Below are 23,292 nucleotides of genomic sequence, written 5' to 3' on the forward strand. Positions count from 1 at the left end.
CCAGTTTTTGAACATGATCAATTACTTTTGCCTCCTTCTTAGTCTAAGCTATCCTTGAATCTCAGTCCTCCACCTCTCAAGTAACTGGGAGTGCAGACACAAGCAATTGTTTCTGGGCCCCCTCCTGCCTCCCTTTTGTGTGGTGAGACAAGGTCTCACTATATAAAATAACACTCAGTATGTAGTATAAGCAGTCCTCGAACTATCCACTCCAGTCAGGAGTGCTGGGATTATAGGCATGGGCCATCATGGCTGCCCTCATGGGCCTCTTTTATAAGGTCACCAATCCCATTTGTGAAGGCTCTGTCCCCATGACCTAGTCACCTCCAAAGCCTAATTGCATTGCATTAGGGGCTAGAATGTCAGCATTTGATCTTAGAGGCAATACGTGTTCAGACCATAGTGCCCCAACAGAAGAAACAGGAGATAATACATACTATAATACCTATAATTTGAATTTCCTGTGCAAAGTGGATGTAGGAGTTGTCTGATAATTGCTTTGAGACCAGGTCTATTGGCCCAAAAAGAAGGAATCAATGTTTGGTGAGTTCCCTAGGGAATTAACATTGAGAAGATTTCTGTTTGGGGAGTTTACAAACACAACAATTAATTAAATTCTTCACTTGTAAACTACTGTATTTTTTTTTTTTTGCCTGTCCTGGAGCTTGAACTCAGAGTCTGGGCACTGTTTCTTAGTGTTGTTGTTTTTTTCACTCAAAGCCACATTTTCACTTCTAGCTTTTTTTTTTCTTTCATTTTTTATAGTTCATTGAGCAGCAGCTGAGTAAAATATCCTCTGTTCCCATCAATATCTTCACACTTTATTCACAACTACCCTTCCCTACTGTTTATTAATGTAGACCCTAAATATTGCTTTTTTCATAAAACAAACAAAAACAAGTATTCTCTCCTTCCAGTTTTAAAAATGATTTATAAGTCACAGACACGGTGAGGTCCTGACTTGATTCTGACAACTCAGTAAATTTTTTGACCAAGATATTTCAGCTGGTTAGTAGTAGACAGCTCTGCAGGGGAATGATGACCACGACCAGGGTTAAGATCCTGGTCTTAACCATCATTTTTAGGTAAATGAATCATTAAATAAGAACTGTCAGCTGTATTATAGACAGTCAGCATAAACCATTGTTATTCCTGAGACTCGTTTGTATGCCTATGTGTTCACATGTACCTAAAGTAAATTGTCACAAAAGTCTATTATTTTATTATAGACAAGTCATTAAAGTTTGGGGAAACTGTTGTATTCCCCTATGAGACTTCAAAAATGATTCAGAAGAGAGAACATCTGAGCTGGATTTTCAAAATCTATTCTAACCTTATTGGGGCTAGAGAAAATTCCACATTCTCTACCAGATTTTTAAGGCAATATTATCTCCAATGTTTTCCAAACTGAAAGTAAAAACCTGACAATCTGTGAAAATTCTTTCTTTGAAGGAAATATCACAAGCAAGTCAATGTGGATGTCATATTCATTTGCTATGTGATCTTTGGAATTGAAATGTAGAAGTGGAAAAGGCAAAGGACAAAGATGGAAGAAAGGACCAACAGTGAAAATGATTGAGTAAATTATGACATCAAGTTTTCTGTTAGTCACATAATCATAGAGTCACTTGGTTTTATTTTGAGCCCCTCATGCTTCCAGTTTCCCAAAGGCTTTTCCCACCCTGGCCTAAAACATATTCTTCCCTTATCTGGGCTCCAGGATGACAGTACAGCAGGGATCTGGGGCATTCTTAAAAGATATAGCTCATGATGGGAAGTTCTTTTAATGACTAAGCAATTAAAGTTTCATTATGTTGAGGAATTTGAAGAAGTCACAAAAGTCCATGTTTTAAAAATACATTTCCTGGGGGAGGGGGGTGGGAGGAATGAGGGAGGAGGTAACAAACAGTACAAGAAATGTATCCAATGCCTAACGTATGAAACTGTAACCGCTCTGTATATCAGTTTGACAATAAAAAAATAAATAAATATGTAGGGGACTCCTGGCTGCTAGCCACTCCCATCTCCTTCCGGGTTCTACCGGAAGAGATAGCAAACCAGCCCCACCTCTTGTCTATGAGCACATGTGCCACCATGGCGCCGGGCCTTGGGGGACTGGTCTCCGCCTCTGCGGGAAGTTCCGTGACGTCACCGTGATGGACATACTCATTAGCCTATCGTTAGCACCTGGTCAGTCCCTCTCCTTCGCACGTCATTACTGCTATAAGTCTGTTAGCCCCTCCCTTGAATAAACAGAACGCTCCTTGAAGCTTGTCCGAGGTGTCCATGCTAACCCGGCCTCCTAGGCGAGTATAGGGAGGGGGGAGGGCATTCTCGCAACCACACGCTGACCGAGGCTGCCCATGGCCCTCGCTCCTGCAGTACTTCCTACTGGCCAGAGGATATGTGTTGAGAGCAAAAGGGGACCACACGGAGGGGGCAAATAGGCCCAGGATCTCTACACGGAAGGAGGTATAGATTTAGCCTGGCATAAATAAAAATACATTTCCTATTATCAATGCACACCTACTTTCTAGAATAAAATCCAAAGCCATGTGGGTATGCTGTTTATCATCTATGTGTTGTTTCAAATTATGTCAAGATACATGTTCAGTTGTCTTGAAAAGGCTTTGAGGGACTGGGAATGTGGCTTAGCGGTAGAGTGCTTGCCTAGCATGCATGAAGCCCTGGGTTCAATTCCTCACTACCACATAAACAGAAAAAGTCAGAAGTGGTGCTGTAGCTCAAATGGTAGAGTGCTAGCCTTGAGCAAAAGAAGCTTAGGGACAGTGCTCAGGCCCCGAGTTCAAGCCCCAGGACTGGCAAAAAGAAAAAAAAAGGCTTTGAAATGTGGCAGGAAATGTGGCAGAATTTATTATGGTGTCTGGATTCTACAATTTACGATCCCCCTCCCCCACCACACACACACTGAGATCTGAACTCAGGGCCTTAGATTTGCTTGGCTGGTTTGCTGCTTGTTCAGCTGGAGTTCTACCACTTGAGCCATGCCTCCAACCCCAAATGTCTGAATTCTAAAGGCAAAAATAAAAATCTGGAATCTTCATGGTTTCAGAGGTTGGCTTGTTTAAAATATATCAGGTGTAAGGTTGCTTTAACTTTTTGACTTTTTGTTTTTGGTCCTGGCTATGCTAGTCAGGCTAAACACTTGAACTTTGCCTCACCCCCCCTCCCTCCTTTTGTTTATATTTTGCTTTGAGCTAGGTCTCTTGGGGTACTTCCAGGTTTTTGATGTTTAATTGGAGAGAAGAGTTTCATGGACTTTTCTTGCCTGGGCTGGATTTGAATCAGGATTCTCAGACCTCAACCTCCTGAGTAGCTAGGATTACAGATGTGAACCACTGGCACTTGGCAACGTTTTGGTTTTTTGAGTTGAACCTATCATTCTAAACATAGAACAGAGAATACGTCTAACTATATCTCAGTTATATCACAATTATCCTGTGGCCGGCTCTGACACAGCCTCTTTCTCCATAGAGGTTTTCTTTACATCACCCTATTCTTGCCCAAGCAGGGTCCCTCGCTAGCCCTCGAGTACTTGCCCCCAGCAGCTTAAGCAGACCCTCTCCTGTGCCTCGGTTAGCTCACGTTTGCTTGGGGGAATGTACCTTACCTACTTGAGGGATCCTCTCAGTTGCAATGCCAGCAGCCCCCTTCCCCAGTGAGATGTCTGACAGCTCCCAGGGGCCTGGGCCTCAAAGTCCACCCAGAGCCAGCACAGCTGTGGTGTCAGCTTCTGCCAAAGCTTATCAGAAGGCTGGCTGCTCTTCCTTGGAATCTAACTACTCAGGCTGAGAAACTGAGGTTGGCGGTTCACAGCCAGTCCAGGGAGGAAAGTCTTTGAGTTTCATATTTCCAATTAATCACCAGAAAACCGGAAGTGGAACTGTGTGACTCAACCTGATAGAGTGCTACCCTGGAGCAAAAAAGCTAAGGAGCAGTGTGCAAGTCCCACCTTCAAGCCCCAGTAACACATACACACACACACACACACACACACACACACACACACACATACACACACAGAGCTTTCTCTCCAGGACTCCAACTTGAGAAAAATCCTCCCTCGTCTTTTGCCTGATTCATTTATCTGGCTTCAAATCCTTTTCTCTTTCAGCCTCAATCCAAAGGCCTCCAAACACAGCAGTTCCCAGACCAGAAGCTCTTGCAGAACCCCTGTGTGACACAGGAAACTATCCCCTGGGTGTTGAGGGAAAGAGCAACTCGACTCCCAGTTATTCAGACATAATTACACTTTGTGGTCAATAATTCTTCCCATTTCTAAATGATAGTTTCCAACTTCTAAATCTATCAATCTCTGGTGGCCTGTTACTGGCCCTTCCTCCTGCCCTCCCTCCCTCCCTCTGGCCTTCCTTCCTCCCTCCCTCTCTCCCTCTGGCCTTCTTCCTTCCTTCCTTCCTTCCTTCCTTCCTTCCTTCCTTCCTTCCTTCCTTCCTTCCTTCCTTCCTTCCTTCCTTCCTTCCTTCCTGCCTGCCTGCCTGCCTGCCTTCCTCTCTTCCTTTCCTCCTACTTTTTCTTATTGCTTCAGACTTTTGAATAAAGAAAATCCAATTTTCAAAGATTTCTTTGACCACTGACATATTTTCAGCTTAATGTTATTAGTACAGTCATTTTTTATTTTTCCATCTCAAAATGGGATAAAAATCCGTAAGTATAAAGTATTGGACATTGTATGAGATAAAGTGGCTGGTGGATACTAGCGCTTGCTATCATTATTCTCTGAAGTCTTACAAATCCATCTTGACATCTTTAACCATTTTGGTCAGTTTTTATGCAGTCGCATATTGCCAAATAGGTACTGGCTCTCTTGTAACCGTAGCTGTTATAACATTCTTTCCCATAGTAAGGCATAGTCTTTTTTTCTTTTTTGGCAATACAAGGGTTGAACTCATGGCTGCACACTTGCAGGTGCTCTACCACTTAAACAATTCCTCCAGTCCTTTTTGCTTTAGTTATTTTGGGGATAAAGTCTTGAATTTTTGTCTTAGTAGGGCTGGACTATGATCCTCTCCTATTTATACTTCCTGTGTGGCTGACACCTATTAACTACCATGCTCAGTTTATTGGTTGAAATTCAGTCTCACTAACCTCTCCCCTCCAAAAAACCCTTGATCCTCCCAACCTCTGCCTACCAAACAGTTCTACTTCTCAAATAGCTGTGATTACAGACATGAGCCACCGCACCTGGTTTCCAAAGACACAGTTTTTTGGATTAGCATACATTTGTGGTATGAAGAAGTCTCACTAATATTTCTATACACACACAATGCACTTCAACCCAATTCACTTGTCTAAAGGCATTTTTTTTTTTTTTTTGCCAGTCCTGGGCCTTGGACTCAGGGCCTGAGCACTGTCCCTGGCTTCTTTTTGCTCAAGGCTAGCACTCTACCACTTGAGCCACAGCGCCACTTCTGGCCGTTTTCCATATATGTGGTACTGGGGAATTGAACCCAGGGCTTCATGTGGCAAGCTCTCTTGCCACTAGGCCATATTCCCAGCCCTAAAGGCATTTTTGTCTGAACTGCTAGCTAATTGGCTGGGCATCCCCTTCCCCAAGTCTTTCAGAAAAAAAGACTTTGGAGGAAGCAATTCATCTCTCATTCAGCTGTACTTCCTGAGCATAGGCTTGCTATCATGCAGCACACTTGAGCATCAGATGTCAAGGGAAATGCAAAGACACGTAGGGACATGGGAGCCTCCCACCCACAATTTGACAGGGACCCCAGTGACAAGGGCAAGTGCCCACTGGGCACTTGTGGAAATGGTTTTCAGTGAAGGAAAGAGAGACAGGAAATACCTAAAATTAAGGTAGAAAGCAAGCAAACTGGGCACTAAGGCACCCCTATCCCAGACCCTGCGACGCATGCTTGATGTCCAAGAGAGCACAGATGACTTTCTGTGTGTAGATGGTTCAGGATGTCCAAGATGGTCTTTTTTATTTTTCTGCCAGTCCTGGGGCTTGGACTCAGGGCCTGAGCACTGTCCCTGGCTTCTTTTTGCTCAAGGCTAGCACTCTACCTCTTGAGCCACAATGCCTTTTCTGTTTATGTGGTGCTGAGGATTCTTCCTGCACGGTAGGCAAGCACTCAACTGCTCAGCCACATTCCCAGCCCAAGCTTGGGATAATGGTAACAATAGCTAAATTGCACCAAGCACTTACGATGTGCCTTATCCAGGATTTTACTTTATTTTTATTATTATTATAAAGGTGATGTACAGAGGACTTGCAGTTATATAAGACAGTTAAAGAGTATATTTCTTTTTGGACAATGTCACCCCTTCCCTTACTCTCTCCCAGTTTTTCCCCTCTCATCCCAATCACAAGATGTATAGTTCATTTTTTCCAAACTTTTATTGTTATTATAAAGGTGATATACAGAGGGGTTTCAGTCACATAGGTCAGGTAAAGAGTACATTTCTTTTTGGACAATGTCACCCCTTCCCTCACTCTCTGCCACGTGTTTTTTTTTCCCTTCCTGTTCCCACCCACTAGTTGTATAGTTGATTTTCAGCACAGTGTCCAGTGAATACCACTGCTGCATTTGTTCACCCTTTGTTCCTCCATTTCTGTGCTCCCCCCTTAACCTCCCAAGACAGATAAACAAAAAGACAAAAAGAAAAGGACAACAAAGAAATAAACCTCTTGTTTTTACTTCCTGGAGTTTATTTCAGTATTATTTTACACGATCAGAGGCGCACAGGCATTGTGCCCTTGTGCTCTTCCCCTAAGAATCCCCCCCTCTGGTTCCCCTGTGTGGATGCCTCGTGCTCTGTGTAATTAATTTATCGTGTCCCGGTGAATTTTGGATCTAGGGTTTAACTTTTTGTTTAGTTTGAAGACTGGGGCTCTTCCTTCTAGGAGCCAGGTAAAATCTGGAGAGGGCGTTGGAGGAGCGCAGCTGCTGCCTGGCTCTAGGGACAACTGGGGGCCAGTGCGGGCGATTCAGGGGCGTACCGTCTAGCGCCCACGTCTGCCCGGCGCTCCGGGAGTCGGGAGAGGCGCGCGCAGGCTGCTCCGGCCCCACCCCGGGAGGGAGGGAGGGGCCGGGCGGGCGCGGCTACTTGAGGGCAGAGCCGCCGCCCCGGCCGGGTCAGCATCGCCGGGAGTCACCGGAGCGAAGCAGCGGAGAAGCGGAGCGGGGGAGCCCAAGGCGCGGTGAGAGGCGCAAGGGGACCGCGGGGGGTGCCTTGGGGAGCCGCGCCACCGGGTGGGGGAACGGGGGTGCTCTGGCCCGGCCGGGCGAGCGCACCCGGCCCGGATGGGGGCCGCGAAGAGCCAGTCGGCAGCCGGTGCTCTGCCAGCCCCGGCAGGCACCGCTCCGGCACTGGTCCGTAGCCTTTGACTCGCCCAGGCTCTGTTCGGACCCGGGAGTTAGCAGCGTGGGATGAGAGTCGCAGCCTTGCAGAGGTGGTAGGGAGCATCTGAACAGGGGACCCCAGCACGCGACACCACCCCCTGTCCTATCCCTCGGCCAGTTGAGCCTGTGCCCTCAGAGTGAGCCTGAAGCCACCACGATGCCCTGCCAGAGGCCTAGGACCGACCCGCCGCAGGTGGACCATGGCTCTCTTGTACCCACCAAGTGGCTTCCTCTAGCCTGGCCTTAGGAATGGGTCCTTCCAGAACACCACGGCACCGCTCAGGGTTCTGTGGGGCGCCTCCTGGGGCCCTTGACCTGGCTGAGCTGTTTTGGGGGTCGGGGGGGGGGTGTCTGCAGAGCTTCAGTGTGCAGATCCCGCTGTGGCACACCCATGAGCTTGCCAGGGGCGGTGGCCACACTCGGAATGCTGAACCCACAGAAAGCGGTGCTGCCCGGGCTTTGCTAATCAAGTGACTCATCCCCTGCCCAAGAGGGCTAAGTTGGCAATAACATCTCAGATGTGGGTTGAGAAAGTGTTAGGCATGGGCAGAACTTTGGTGGCCTGCATGCAAAGCATGTGTGTGTGTGTGGGGGGGTTGTCTTTTTAAACACATGAGAGTTTATCGTGAATTCTGTTGCTCAAGTAAAAATACTGAAGGGACTTGCAACATGAGGAGTAGAGATTCAGTGTCCTGGAGGTGATGAGCCAGGGATTGAGGCTGTGGCTTAGCTTTCCGCTTGACCCTTGTAGGAAACAAGGCCTTGGAATATTGGCAAAGTGACCACTGGGAGTTGGGTTGCTGGACAATGAGGATGTGTGGACCACAGTGTTCCAGTCTGTGCCCTAGGATCCTGGGGAGGGAATGCAAGCCAGGCTGAGTTAATTGCAAAGAAAATGGTAGTAAGGAATCCCCTGGGTGCACAGTTGGGAACAACTTTTACTGGCTTCCAAAATTCTAACGTGTTTGCCTGAGTTTATAGATCTCTCCAGTTGGGGAATTGTGTGTCCGCTAAAATGAGAAGTTTAGCTGGTGGCTCACACCTGTGATCCTAGCTACTCAGGAGACTGAGATCTGAAGATCAAGGTTCAAATCTCATTTCCAATTAAGTAGCAAAAGGCCAGAAGTGGAGCTTTGACTGAAGTGATAGATCACCAGCCTTGATCTACAAAGCTAAGCAAGAGTACAAGGTCTGAGGTCAAGCCCCAGTATTAGCACATTCATGTACGCACGTGTGTGCGTGCATGTGTGTATGAACGTACTAATTAAAGCTTAATAAAGGGGCTGGAGATATGGCCTAGTAGCAAGAGTGCTTGCCTTATATACATGAAGCCCTGGGTTCAATTCCCTAGCACCACATATATGGAAAATGGCCAGAAGTGGCGCTGTGGCTTAAGTGGTAGAGTGCTAGCCTTGAGCAAAAAAAGAAGCCAGGGACAGTGCTCAGGCCCTGAGTCTAAGCCCCAGAACTGGCCAAAAAATAAATAAATAAATAAATAAAAATAAAGCTTAATAAAAGTTAGCTTATTTTTGCAACAATAATCTACTTTTTGGACACTTACTTTGAATCCTTTTCAAGGATTGGCAGGGTGGTTGGTCCTTATTCTTTGAGAAATTGGAGTTGCTTTCTTAGTTCATATTTGGGGTCCTGTTTACCAACGTACTCCACATTCTGGGGAGCAGTTTGGTGGTGGTCCTGGAATGTTTATAGCTTAGAGATATTAGGAGGGTGACACAAAAAGTGACACAAAAAGTAGAAGAGGAAGACTATATCTTGATGGGTCACCTCCCCAAACTGGTCCTGTTCAGTAGAGTGGGTCTCACTCTTGACAGGCCCTTGATTAGTGATAATTCACAGTACTCATACACACACACACACACACACACACACACACACACATACACACGGTGCATTTTGGGTGGTAGTTTTAATTTTTATAAACTAGATAATTTTTTTAACCTATGGTGCTTTGTAGTAACTTTTCTCTTTGTAAGCAGGTACTTTGCAACTTGAGCCACATCTCCAGCCCAACCTTTCACTTCTTTCTTATTGCTATAAATGCATATACAGTTACATAAAATCAGGGGTTACATTTTCATAAACCAGGTAGAATATATTTGTTTTTGGACAATGTCACCCCTTCCCTTACTCTCTCCCAGTTTCTCCCTCCCAACCCATCTTTCACTTCTTGCTAGTGAGCTCAAGAAGCCCATGCTGGTCCTATCTATAACGTGGGAACTTATTTATCTGGAACTCTCATTAGCCATGCTTGTAAGCCTCATTTCACCAAGTAAACCTGAGACTCTCTTGTTGACCTTAACTACCAGTTGGCTTATAAATGTATGTACCCATGGCTCATTGTAACTCGCAACACGGCCTTTCTTTGTGGTGGTCATCTGGGACACGCTCTGCTGAGACAGCTGGGTGGTGCTTTGTGCCTGGTTCCTGAACTGGCTTTGCTCGCTCCTTACACTCTGGTTGGGTAACTGAAGAACTGGCCAGGGCTGAGCTTGCTGTAGGCTTCCAGTTCACTGTTGACTAAGGGTCATGCCTTCTCTCTTGAATGCTATTCAGCTTTTACAAAGGGGGGAAAATCAGTAACTGAAAAGCAAGAGGTAAAGTTACTGGTCTTTCTCCTTTCTTCCACCTCAGCATCACTGCCTTTGGCGTTCTGAAGTGGGATTGCCTCAAGCTGCTCTGTGTGTGAGCAAGGGCAGGAAGTAGACTACCTGGGTTCTTGGGGGAGGAATCTGGGAGAGCCCAGGAGCCCAGAGCAAACACCTCCACAGTTGGCTACCCTGTGGTTTGTAGAATGGCCTGGACCTTTATGAGCACAAATTCCAGAAGACCGTGGGAACAATTCCATGGTTGCTAGGTGTGTCAAGAAGAGCAGAGTGCTGTGGGTAATTTACCTTCCACTAAAGGAGAAAACAAAATAATAAATAAATAACAGCTCATTAAAATGATCTGCATTCTAAGGTTTGAATTCCTTATTCCAAAGCTTCACTGAACTATTTCTCAGTGTTTCCAAACATGGAGACCTAAGTAGGATTTCTGTCTTTCTGTCTCTCACTCTTTCTCTTTGGGTTGCTGTTGTTGTTTATCCTTATTAAGTTTTTTTTTCTTTCTGCTGCTGGAAGAACCAGATGGAGTTTATAAATCTGTACTATCTATAGACTATAAAAGATGTTTTCCTTTTACAGTTTTTCTCCCAGTAAACTACTCATTTAAAAAAATAAGGATAAAAGAAATGTCCAAGCAAGCAAGGAAGATATTTATCTGAATTCATATATTTTCTTCGGTGTTTTATGATTACAAACTTTGACTTCAAAGGAATACAGGCAATAACCCTTTAAAAAGACATCTGGTAGTTGGGATTTGACATAACCAAAACAGTGCCTACCCAAATTATGGAAAAGTACAACTTCCTGGTTAAAATGTGGTTATAATTAGAAAGTGACCATGCAAAATAGCATCCAGTCTCCATCCAGTATTACTGTGTGCTGAATGAGTCACCCACACAGTTTGCTGACAAAAACATGATCTTGCTTTTAGTTTGTTTACAATTTCTGTGTACTATGTAGTTCTTGGTGAATAATCCAGAGTTTTAATTCTCAAATTAAAAAATTGACACTTTCTAAAGACTATACTTGAAAATTCAAAAGTGTGGTTTAAAATTAGTGTTGAATGTGTTTGAATTAGGAATTGGGAGATTGGTTTCTTCCGTCCCCTAAGCGGCTGATGAGTGGATGGTTCAGGGCCTGTGTTAGTTCTCTGAGCCCTAGTTTTCTCACCTTGCAGTGGGAATGTTAACATTCCCCTGTCCCTCACATATGATTGCTAAATGAAAGGGTTTTGCAAACTGTAATGCACATGCAGGGTATCATTGTCCTAACAGGGCTGTGGAATGTGTCACGAAGCCATCCAAACTGTCATCCACTCATCTGTGAAACAGTGGAAAAGTGGTGAAATTCTCTAAGTTTCCCAAAGTGTTTGATCAGATTGGAAAATAAACAGCCCTCATCGGAGGCTTTGGAAAGAATAAATATGAGATGTAGAAATGATTCTGTTGAGCTTTCTGGTTGTGACCATCTGCAAACACATCTTGATTTGATTCGGGCAATAGTAATAAGTCACTTTATGAGGCAAATGGTAGAAAGCCAGGTGATATTTTTGTTTGTTTCTTCGAAATTGGGTCATCCTATGTAGCTAAAGACTAGCCCCAAAGTTCAAAACTTGCAGTCCTGCCTCAGCCTCTTGAATGCTTGGAATCACAGGTGTGTACCACTATGCCAGGTGAAAGTTAGCTAGTTTTAATGATTGAAACTATTTGTTGGTTTTTATTGTCTGGTGTATGTACAATTATGCAAGAATATACATGCCAGCTGGATTAGACTGCTAGCTCTCAGCCATATGGCTTTGCCCCCAGGGGATCTTTGGCAATATTCTGAGTTATCACAAGTTATAGGGTGGTGTGATACTGCCATTTTATGAATTGAAGCCAGAAAGGGTACTGAACAGATTACAATGCACAGGACAACACCCTGCCCCAGACTATTCCCCCCCGAGTGGCAGTAGTGCTTCACAAGAAGATCTTATTCAATAGGAAAGAAATCAAAATGCTTATAAAGCCCGCATAGTGGTGCACACCTGTAATCATAGCACTTAGGAGGCTGTGGCAAGAGGTTTGTCAGTTTGAGGTCAGCCTGGCAACCTAGCACCCCCCCCCATCTGCTTTCCTCCCTGTCTCCCCCCATCACACACACATACACACACACACACACACACACACACACACACACACACAATGCAGCCAGGGGCTAGTGACTCAGGCCTGTAATCCTAGCTACTCAGGAGGCTCAGATGTGAGGATTTTGAAGCCAGCTCAGGTTGAAAAGCCCATGAGACTCTTATCTCCAACTAACCATGCCAAACCTGAAGTGGAGCTGTGGCTCTGAGTGGCACTAGCCTTGAGCACAAAAGCTCCGGGACATTGCCTAATCCCTGAGTTCAAGCCCTATAACTGACACACAAAAAATGCTTATAAAGTTGGGTGTGTAATCAAAGGTGCTAGGCTCTCTGCCCACATTGAAGTCGAAATGCAAGGGTGTTTCCTAATAGCCTCTACTATGAGAGGTTTTTTTTTTTTTTTTTTAAGAAATGTTGGGTGTGGGATATAACTCAGTGGTAGATCGCTTGCCTGAAAGATACAAGGCCCTCAGTTTGATGATCCTGCCCCCAAGAAAGGTTAGGAAATTTGTCCCCCGCCCCCCCCCCCCGCCTTTTTTTTTTTTTTTTTTTTTTGCCAGTCCTGGGGCTTGGACTCGGGGTCTGAGCGTGCTGTTCCTGGCTTCTTTTTGCTCAAGGCTAGCACTCTACCACTTGAGCCACAGTGCCACTTCTGGCTTTTTCTGAGGTAAGCACTCTTGCCACTAGGCCATATTCCTAGTCCCCTGGCTTTTTCTGTAGATGTGGTGCTGAGGAATCAGACCCAGGGCTTCCTGCATGCTAGGCAAGCATCCCTCCCCCTCTTTTCTGTAATAGTTCTCTGATGGCAACACAGTCTTTGTGAGGAAGGAGACACAAGTAGAAGGGACCCTTCCTCTTGTTTTAAGAGGTCAAGTGCAATAGGAAACAAGGAGTGGAGGACACAGAAAGATGTACTCGTCAAAGTGCCAGCAGCTGTCCACCTTGGCAGATGTCTCAGCCATCACCCGACTGCTCTGAGCAGTGCATGAATGCCCAGGTTAAAGAGATGCATGATGTTTCACAGTGATACAAATAACAGCAGCATCATAGGAAAAGATATGGCTACTGTGTAAATAAAGTGCACGATAAGCTCTAGGAAGAGCTCTGCTTATTGTGTTCTTACAGAAAGAAAGCAACCTGCGCCAGGCAGCAAGGATCCCAAACCACCCTGTGGTGGAGGATGGGAAATGTAGCTGTGGTAGAGCACTTGCCTTGGATGCCGGAAGCCCTGGGCTCCATCCCAGCATTGTCAAATACCAAGTTTCTGGAGCTTTCCTCTGTAGCTCCCTGTGGGAGCCATGGGAGCAGGCGGGAAGGCCTTGGCCTTTTGGAGGCATGGGAAAGCAGCAGAAAGAACGAGGGACCAACTGCAATAAACCAGCGTGTGCAGCTTGAGTGAGACAAACTGATTTGATGATATCTTACTCCAAAGTATATTACTCCACATTATCCCTGCCAAATATTTTGTTTGGAACAACAAATAACAACAACAACAAAATCACTTTTCCTCGAAGGCCTAGTTCAAACACCACCACCTTCCTTCCCTTCCTGTCTCAAAAGAAAGCTTTCTGGGTTTGGATTCCTATACCCCCCGAACAGCATGCATGTCACATTGCCGCGTCTCTCTTCTCCCTCGCTGCGATGTGGGCGTAGAGATGGTCACCCTCAGGCTCTGCACAGTTCCTGCTCCAGAGCAGGCTGTGGTGTGAGACCGTGGCGGGATAGCGCCAGGCAGAAGCTGCAGCAGGGTCACTGTCTCTCAGAGCTCAGTAGGAACCCAAATCTCTGCTTTCCCTCCAAACCCCAGAGGAGGTTATGGGCTTGTGGGTAGGAAGAGGAGGGTGGGCTATGCTACCCCACTGGATCCTTTGTTGAGAGGTGACAGGACAGGAAAGAAAGTAAAGGAGGCCCAGGAGAAATCATGCCTGCCTTTTTTACCTAAAAAGGAGGCAAAGCTTTTTTTTTTTTTTTTCACCAATTCGGGTGTTTCATGGCCTTTTACTTTCACAATTTAGAACACAAGCTAGTGTGATCAAAGTTTGAATTTAAGAGTTAAGGAAGGTGTGATAACCCAGCTAGAAAGCATCTGGAACTCTCAATGAGATATTTTTATGGTTCTGCACAAAAATAATGCCTAGAAATTGATCATAACTGCCATGAGCTATTTAGTTAAATGTCATGGAAATTGGTAAAATGTTTTAGGATCAAACGCTAACCTTTCGGTCTCTTTTTCCTTTCCTTTTAGGAAAATGGCAGACAGTTTCTCGGTAAGTGGTTCATCTCGGTGTTTTTAGCCTCGGGTAGTCATGTGGCTTGAGGGTTGCTTCTTCTGCTTCCCTTGTGCCTGTTAGTTGAACTCTTTATTTGTCCTGCAAGTAGACATGGGACTCAGCACCAGTGACCTTTAACCCTGCCAGCGGCAGCAGGGCATGCAGCTCAGTCCAAGCATCCTGATGTTTGTGACTGCATTTCTCATGCCAGCAGAAAATATGTGCTTTCAGAGAGCACGCCAGCTCCGGATTTGAGCAAATGATGAAAATGCAGTCAGGCACTGGTGGGTCACACCCGTAATCCTAGCTCCTCAGGAGGCTGAGACCTCAGGACCAACATTCAAAACCAGACTCTTAATCTCCAATTAACTAGCAAAAAGCCCAAAGTGGGACAGTGGCTCAAGTGGTCCAACTCCTGTCTTCAGTGGGAAAAGCCAAGTGAGAGTGAAAAAGCTCTGAGTTCAAGGCCAAGGACTGGCACACGCGCGCGCACACACACACACACACAGTCCTCCCAGTCTGAGGTGGTGGAAGGTTCACCAGAACAAAGTGAAAAAGCCTGTAGAATCCCCAAATCTAATTTTATTCATTGGCACTCAAAACTATTGATAAAAAGGAAAAAAAATCATTGATATGAATTTTATACCTTTCCCATAGTGTTATACTATATGCCTGTTTAAAAAAATCCTTTTTGTGAGTGCTGTCTTATAATTGTTTATATCTTTCTTTCCAGCTTAATGATGCCTTGTCTGGGTCTGGAAACCCAAACCCTCAAGGATGGCCTGGTGCATGGGGGAACCAGCCTGGGGCTGGGGCAGGGGGCTACCCAGGAGCTTCCTATCCCGGGGCCTACCCGGGACAGGCACCTCCAGGGGCCTACCCGGGACAGGCACCTCCAGGGGCTTATCCTAGCCCAGCTGCACCTGGAGCTTATCCTGGACCAACTGCACCTGGAGCTTATCCTGGACCAACTGCACCTGGGGCTTACCCAGGACAACCAAGTGCTCCCGGAGCCTACCCAAGTGCTCCAGGTGCTGTCCCCTATGGCAACACTGCTGGACCACTGGTAAGAGGAAGGAGTTATTTCTCAAACTTGATATGTGAAGGGTGCCGTATATCAAGATTGGCCATAGGTGTGTGTTAGTCCAATTGGAAAAGGAAGTGTTTAGAAGATTTTTTTTTTTTTTTTTTTTGGCCAGTCCTGGGCCTTGGACTCCGGGCCTGAGCACTGTCCCTGGCTTCTTCCCGCTCAAGGCTAGCACTCTGCCACGTGAGCCACAGCGCCGCTTCTGGCCGTTTTTTCTGTATATGTGGTGCTGGGGAATCGAACCTAGGGCCTCGTGTATCCGAGGCAGGCACTCTTGCCACTAGGCTATATCCCCAGCCCCAGAAGGATTTAATTATTGTACTGTTAATATAATGAGGTGATAAGTCATGTTGATAAAGCTATTTAATATAAGTCAAGATTGTAGTCATGGGCAGGATGTTAGTGGCTCATGCCTGTAATCCTAGCTACTTGGGAGGATGAGGTTGGGAGTATATCCATTCCAGGTCAGTCAGGGCAGGAAAAAAAAGTTCTCAAGGCCTTTACTCAATGGAGAGTTGAGCATGGTGACACATGCCTGTCATCTCAGCTGTGAATGAAACCTAAAGTAGGCGGATTGGGCCACGTAGGTGTCAGAGCAGGAAGCAAGACCCTGTTATCTCAAAAAATAACCAGCACAATCAGGCACTGGTAGATTAAGCTTACAATCCTAGTTTAGCTACTCAGGAGGCTGAGATCTGAGGATTGGAATTCAAAGCTAGCCCAGGCAGACAAAGCCTTGAGACTCCTATCTTTAGTTAGCCAGCAAAAAGCCAGAACTGGAAGCATGGCTCAAGTGGTAGAGTGCTAGTCATGACTGAATAAGCAAAGTTCAAACACTGAGTTCAAGCCTCAGTGCTGGTTAGGTTGGCCAGGATTATTAAAATTAAAACACATTTTAGTAAGTAATTTCTAAATGAAAACATAACTCTAGGTGGTACATAGCCATCTCAGTCAGAGATCCTTCCTTACCTAGTTAGTTGGGAGAGAAGATAGAAATGACAGGAAAGAACTGAGCAACAGGCTGGGAATATGGCTTAGCGGTAGAGTGCTCACCTTGCATGCATGAAGCCCTGGGTTTGATTCCTCTGCACCACATAAACAGAAAAAGCAAGAAGTGGTGCTGTAGCTCAAGTGGTAGAGTGCTAGCCTTGAGCAAAAAAGAAGCCAAGGACAGTGCTCAGGCCCTGAGGCCAAGCCCCAGAACTGGCAAAAACAAACAAAAACCCTGAGCAAATAGTACAAGACCATGAAGGTAACACATGGCTTTTGGGATAGTTTAGAAGATATATATATATATATTTTTTTTTTTTTACTTATTTATTTATTTTTCTGTTGTTGTTGTTGTTTAGAAAGTGGCATTGAGCTATCTGGGCATGGACCAGAGGGTTAGTGAGTGGCAGGTAGAGGGGCCCATGAAGGCTATGGAGAAAAACTGGTATGTATGAAAGATTACAGAGGAAACCACCCCAGGATGCAGTTGAACTTTTAGAAATCAGGGATGTCTCCGGCTTCTCAAGCCTGGACAAAGCATCAGCAAAGGTTTAGCTCAATCTGGGAACTCAGGAAAAGGAAGTGATGGGGGGGGAGGGTAGATGGTTGGAAAGGCCTTTCTAGTTCATTTCCGCTGGATTGGAGGAGGGGTAGCAACTCCAGGTAGGAGAAAACACATAACTAATGCAGATTAGGGCTAGAGGTGGAAGATTTGTGTAACAGTTGAACCCAGGCACAACCATAAAGGGAAAGAGTTTGGGGAATACCCAAGGCAAGTTGAACATAAATCTGCCCTTGGGGAGCAGAATAGGATGTCATGTGACAAGGGTATTGATCACAAGGTCTAGCTTAATCCCTTCCTAAAAGTAGTCCTCACAAGTGCGGTATTAGGATTGAAGTGGCCCAAAAGATAGCATTTTTCTTCTTAATTTTTCATTCTCAAAAATCATGTGTTCCAGCTGGGAATATGGCCTAGTGGCAAGAGTGCTTGACTCGTATACATGAAGCCCTGGGTTCGATTCCCCGGCACCACATATATAGAAAATGGCCAGAAGTGGCACTGTGGCTCAAGTGGCAGAGTGCTAGCCTTGAGCAAAAAAGAAACCAGGGACAGTGCTCAAGCTCTGAGTCCAAGGTCCAGGACTGGCAAAAACAAAACAAAACAAAACAAAAAAACATGTGTTCCAATAGCCAGGATATGGACAACCCAGATGCCTATATATAATGGAATTAATGGAATATAATACCTGTATATAATGGAATTTTACACTGCCATTAGAAAGGATAAAATAATGGTATTCGCTGGGAAATGGATGGAACTAGAACAAATAATGTTGAGCAAGATAAGAACAGAGAATAACAGCATAGGGTCTCCCTGATATGCGGGTTAGATTTAAAATGCAATGAGATATAACAAAGTAAACAGGATTTGATACCAAAATACAGTAAAAACAAAAGAGGACAACTGTGGAAGAAAAGCACCAAATAGCAAGACCCAAGCACTTCTTTTTTTTTTTTTTTTTTGGCCAGTCCTGGGCCTTGGACTCAGGGCCTGAGCACTGTCCCTGGCTTCCTTTTGCTCAAGGCTAGCACTCTGCCACTTGAGCCACAGCGCCACTTCTGGCCGTTTTCTGTATATATGGTGCTGGGGAATTGAACCCAGGGCCTCATGTATACGAGGCAAGCTCTCTTGCCACTAGGCCATATCCCCAGCCCTCAAGCACTTCTTAGAACCCCAAAGATAAGGAAACAAAGGACCTCATCTGAAAATGTCCTATTGTTCTTAGACGACTCTATATTCCCTACCTCATATATGGGATATATACGAGCACACCCGGGGGACACTGGGAGGAGGGCACAGAATGAGTGGAAAGTGGGTGAAAAAAAATAATACAGCAGAGGGGCCCATCAACTACATTTACATTGGACATTGATGAAAGTGAACTAAGCAACTCACGGGCAGTGATGGGAAGGAGGGACTGAGAGAGAAAAACAAAAGGAGAGTAATGTACATATCACCCGAATTGGAAGAAATGGTTTTATGCTAAAGTTCATAGTTCGTAAACCAGGTAGAATAGAATGATGGTTTTCATCATTGTGAAGGTTAAAATGTGTACTATGAAGTAACTTAAACTCAGTTAAAAAAAATCATGTGTGCACATAGACTATATCATGTGTGCAAGGGGCCCTAACTAAGCCTATGTGTTCACACACATTAATAGTATAGTGATTACACTTGAACAATATATTTTTTCTTTCCTTCAAACATGACTCTTTATTGACATGTATGTGCTTGTTCTTTCAAGACTGTTCCTTATGACCTGCCCTTGCCTGGAGGAGTCATGCCTCGCATGCTTATAACTATTCTGGGCACAGTGAAGCCCGATGCAAACAGGTAAAGAGGGTGATGGGAATGGCCTAGCTAGTCTGTTAACTGGTTTTTGAATTAAAAGTGATGTTTAAAATTAAATAGGATTTAAAGGAAAAAAAGGAGCCTGTTTGACAGTAGTACATATGTACATATATAGTTATATGTAATATATATCCTACGCACATGTATCCTATATACACATACATATATGTCTATATCTTTGGCCTATATTTTTATCCCTCCATATTTCCTCACCTCAGTTAGGGACACTGTACTGGATAATTTAGTTTCACTAATACTGGAGATATAGACTGAGGCCTGGCAGGTCAAAATTAATTCTGGTTGAAATGGTTAATGATGGTTTACTAAAAACATTGTTGATTGACTGTGAAAATTCTGTATAAAGAGCTTCATGAAAAAAAATCACATTGGGTAACAGAGATAATTGCAGAGGGAATAAAGCCATTGGGTATATTAGACAAAACCAAATTTACCGCCATTTTCCCTGTGAATTTTATTATTGAAAGATGTATTTGTTGTTGAATGTGATGGTTCCTAACTTATTCAAAACACTGAGAAAAATCACTGCTTATCTGAGACCGTTTAGAGAAGAGCCTGCAGTTTAGCTGGACTTGGACCCCAGGGTTAGTCAGCAGCAGAGGTGGACTGAGCTCCTTCTGGCTTAGTACTTGGTGGCCTTGAGAAACTCAGGGTAAGGGGGCTGGGAATAAGGTCTAGTGGTAAGAGTGCTTGCCTAGCATGCATGAAGCCCTGGGTTTGATTCCTCAGCACCACATATATAGAAAAAGCCAAAGTGGCCCTATGGCTCAATAAGTAGAGTGCTAGCCTTGAGCAGAAAAGAGCCAGGGACAGTGCTCAGGCCCTGAGTTCAAGCCCCTGGGCTGGCAAAAAAACAAAACAAAACACTGAAAACAGAAACTCAGGGTAAGAGCTAGTGCTTTAACAGAGGACTTGTGTTTGCATTAACATTTAAGAAGGAAAAGGGTCAAAAGTTAAACAGTACAGTCACTGGTCCATCTCAGAGCATGGAATGTTTAATACCTTTATTGTCATATCAGGATAGTAAAATTTACCTAAAGTATCTTATTCTTGGGGTATCAGAGGAATTAGGATTTGGTTAACCTTGAGGGTTTTCAAACCTAAGAGTTTGAAAGGCAGCCTGCCAGGACAAGAGAGAATCATTATTATTTGTAGTAAGACACAAAATTCTCCCCCAGGAGCTTGGAAGGCTTGTTGAGTGGGGTCTATAAAGAGGTACCGAGAATGATGGAACCAAAATTGAGGAGGAAGAAGAAAAAATAAACCAACACACCCTGTCTTGCTTTTTTTTTTTTGGCCAGTCCTGGGGCTTGGACTCAGGGCCTGAGCACTGTCCCTGGCTTCTTTTTGCTCAAGGCTAGCACTCTGCCACTTGAGCCACAGTGCCCCCTCTGGCCATTTTCTGTATATGTGGTGCTGGGGAATTGAACCCAGGGCCTCATGTATACAAGGCAAGCACTCTTGCCACTAGGCCATATCCCCAGCCCTCTTGCTGACTTTTAAATGGTTCTATTGGGCCCAAGGATATTTTCTAGTTTGAATCCATTCTCTTTCTCCCTGTTTGTAGAAATTTCCTACATATTATGTCAAGCCTTGCTTTCTAGAAACCTGTTTTAAATAAGTCTGGTGTTTTATTTTGAAACAGGTTTGCTCTAGATTTCAAGAGAGGCAATGATGTTGCCTTCCACTTCAACCCACGCTTCAGGGAAAACAACAGCAGAGTTATTGTGTGCAACACAAAGGTGGACAATTCCTGGGGAAAGGAAGAAAGACAAGCGGCTTTCCCCTTTCAAAGTGGCCAACCATTCAAAGTAAGTTACAGCTCCCATCCCCTATGAGGGTGTTTGTCATGGAGAATCCTCTCAAACCACAGTACACTGGAACTGAATTTTTATTACTTGTCTTGGGGCACAGAGGCAGTCTGTCACCTCTTCATTTCAGGACACCAGACTTGGCATGCTGAGCACATGGCCAGGAGGGGCACATCACCTAATTCCTCTAGGTACCTCCCCACCATAGCTGTTCCCACACCTGCAAGTCAAAGCTTTTCTAGAGATAAAAAAATGTATTTTTTTTGCCAAACAAAAACCATGACAGAAAAATCTTTATGGTCCATTGGGACTTAGACTGAGTTCCTTAAAAGCAATATAGTTAGCTGGTGCTTAGCTGGCTAACGTGCCTTGTCTAGTAAACAGGAGGCCTGCTGTTTGAATCCCAGTGGTGTCAGTGGTCATGGATTATGCTGGTTGCTGGTGGCTCATACCTGTAATCCTCGCTACTCAGGAGGCTGAGATCTGAAGATCAGTTTGAAGCCAGCTGGGGCAGGAAAATCCGTGAGATACATCTCCAATTAACTACCAAAAAGCCAGAAGTGGAGCTGTGGCTCAAGTGGCAGAAGACTAGCTTTGAACAAAAAAGCCCAGGGGCAGCACCCAGGCCCCGAGTTCAAGCCCCAGGACTGACAGGAGTGTGTGGGCGCACGTGTACACGCGCACACACACACACTAGTTGGCATGACACTCAAAAGTTTTTGTTGTTTTCTTTTAAAACTGAAAGTGGTTGGGGCTGGGAATATGGCCCATTGGTAAAGTGCTCGCCTTGTATACATGAAGCCCTAGGTTTGATTCCTCAGCACCACACATATAGAAAAAGCTGAAAGTGGCGCTGTGGCTCAAGTGGTAGAGTGCTAGCCTTAAGCAAAAAGAATCCAGGGACAGTGCTCAGGCCCTGAGTCCAAGGCCCAGTACTGGAAAAAAGAAAAAAGCCCACAAAAAACCCTGAGAGTGTTTTTGGGTTCTAGGAATTAAACACTAGGCCTTAATCATGTTAGACAAGTGCTCTATCATTAGTACTCTTTTGCTTTTGAGATAAGGGCTCTACTTGGTTTGGCCAGACTTGAACTATCCTTCCTTTGCCTTGAGTAGCTGGGATTATAGGCTTGTGCCATTGCACTCAGTTTTTGGTGTTTTTAAATTTAACTAATCTTGTCCTACCTGGGCTTGCACTCAGGGACTCAAATTCTTGCTCAGCTGGCACTTTTACTACTTGAACCATGCCTCAATTTGATTTTTGCTGGCCTACTGGGAATCCCACATTTCTGGGATGACAGGCAAGTGACCAGGACCGGTCCCAACTGGTTATTATTAACATTCACTTGTCATCCTGTTAAAGGATTCTACTTCAGTGTTTATTTATTTATTTATATTTATTTATTTTTTTTTTGCCAGTCGTGGGCCTTGGACTCAGGGTCTGAGCACTGTCCCTGGCTTCTTCCCACTCAAGGCTAGCACTCTGCCACTTGAGCCACAGCGCCACTTCTGGCCGTTTTCTGTATATGTGGTGCTGGGGAATCGAACCTAGGGCCTCGTGTATCCGAGGCAGGCACTCTTGCCACTAGGCTATATCCCCAGCCCCCTCAGTGTTTATTTTTACTTTTAGGCATTTTAGACTATACAAAGACTTAAGATTTTATGTAGACCTTTTATCAACCTTTCCTTTCACAGCTTCACTTACATGGCTTCCTAATGCTTACTGTTGTTTAAATATGTAGTATTTGATAAAAATTTACTTTCTTTGGATCTTAATCAGCTCCACAAATGGTGAGGATGAAATGCTGGAGATTGAGCTCAGGCTAGTTTGAAATTAATGGGGATTTTTGTCTTTAAATTGCCAAATAAAAATTATATACATATATATATATATACATTGTGTGAAGATATGTGTGTAAATTTGTATATAATATATACATATGTATATATTCAGTTGCATATAAAGCTTGAAATCTGCATACTCCAGAGTGGCTAAACAGAGCTGTTATCATGCAGAGCCTCTGCTGTCTCCTTTCAGATACAAGTCCTGGTTGAACTTGACCATTTCAAGGTTGCTGTCAATGATGCTCACTTGTTGCAGTACAATCATCGGATGAGAAACCTCAAGGAAATCAACAAACTGGGCATTTCTGGTGACATTAACCTCACCAGTGCTACACATGCAATGATATAATCCACAAAAAGCAAATCTTTACATCTAAATCATATACATTTAAAGGCTTCATGTTCACTGTAAGTGAAAAGCTTTTCATTTATTCATCAGTACCCTCTTGTAAGCCACCCATTTAATAAATATTCTATGCCAAGTCACCTGTCTTTACGTCATTTAATTGGAGCAGTTTACTCTGAATAATTTACAGTGGAAAAAGAACTATGCAATGACATACATTAGAGCTTCCCAAAGTTTTCCATACTTGTCAACCTCTGTGAAGACTGCTACCTCCAAGTTTTCTTCCTTATAGTTTCCTCAAAATTAGTGATGCTACATAATCATCCTCTGATCTTCTTCCTTAAGGAAATATATTGAGGAAATGAGAAA

The 23,292-nt window shown here is 44.5% G+C and overlaps 1 protein-coding gene across 1 annotated transcript; it reads left to right on the forward strand.

Annotated features, from left to right (window-relative positions):
- The first annotated feature begins 7,062 nt into the window (after positions 1 to 7,062).
- Positions 7,063 to 23,063, forward strand: Lgals3 (galectin 3). Its single transcript, XM_048362295.1, has 6 exons — positions 7,063 to 7,195; positions 14,392 to 14,413; positions 15,150 to 15,482; positions 18,800 to 18,888; positions 20,570 to 20,735; positions 22,771 to 23,063. The coding sequence occupies exons 2-6, from the start codon at positions 14,396 to 14,398 to the stop codon at positions 22,924 to 22,926; spliced, it is 762 nt and encodes a 253-aa protein (XP_048218252.1). The 5' UTR covers positions 7,063 to 7,195; positions 14,392 to 14,395; the 3' UTR covers positions 22,927 to 23,063.
- Positions 23,064 to 23,292: the final 229 nt, after the last annotated feature.

The sequence above is a fragment of the Perognathus longimembris genome, chromosome 14 (assembly GCF_023159225.1).
Source record: "Perognathus longimembris pacificus isolate PPM17 chromosome 14, ASM2315922v1, whole genome shotgun sequence".
Taxonomy (NCBI): Eukaryota; Metazoa; Chordata; class Mammalia; order Rodentia; family Heteromyidae; genus Perognathus; species Perognathus longimembris.

What these genes read in the sequence shown, in the direction of transcription:
- Lgals3 (XM_048362295.1), top strand. An exon ending in GCAACACTGCTGGACCACTG is followed by an intron (nt 15,483 to 18,799) that starts GTAAGAGGAAGG and finishes TGTTCTTTCAAG; the next exon opens with ACTGTTCCTTATGACCTGCC. An exon ending in AAAGTGGCCAACCATTCAAA is followed by an intron (nt 20,736 to 22,770) that starts GTAAGTTACAGC and finishes GTCTCCTTTCAG; the next exon opens with ATACAAGTCCTGGTTGAACT.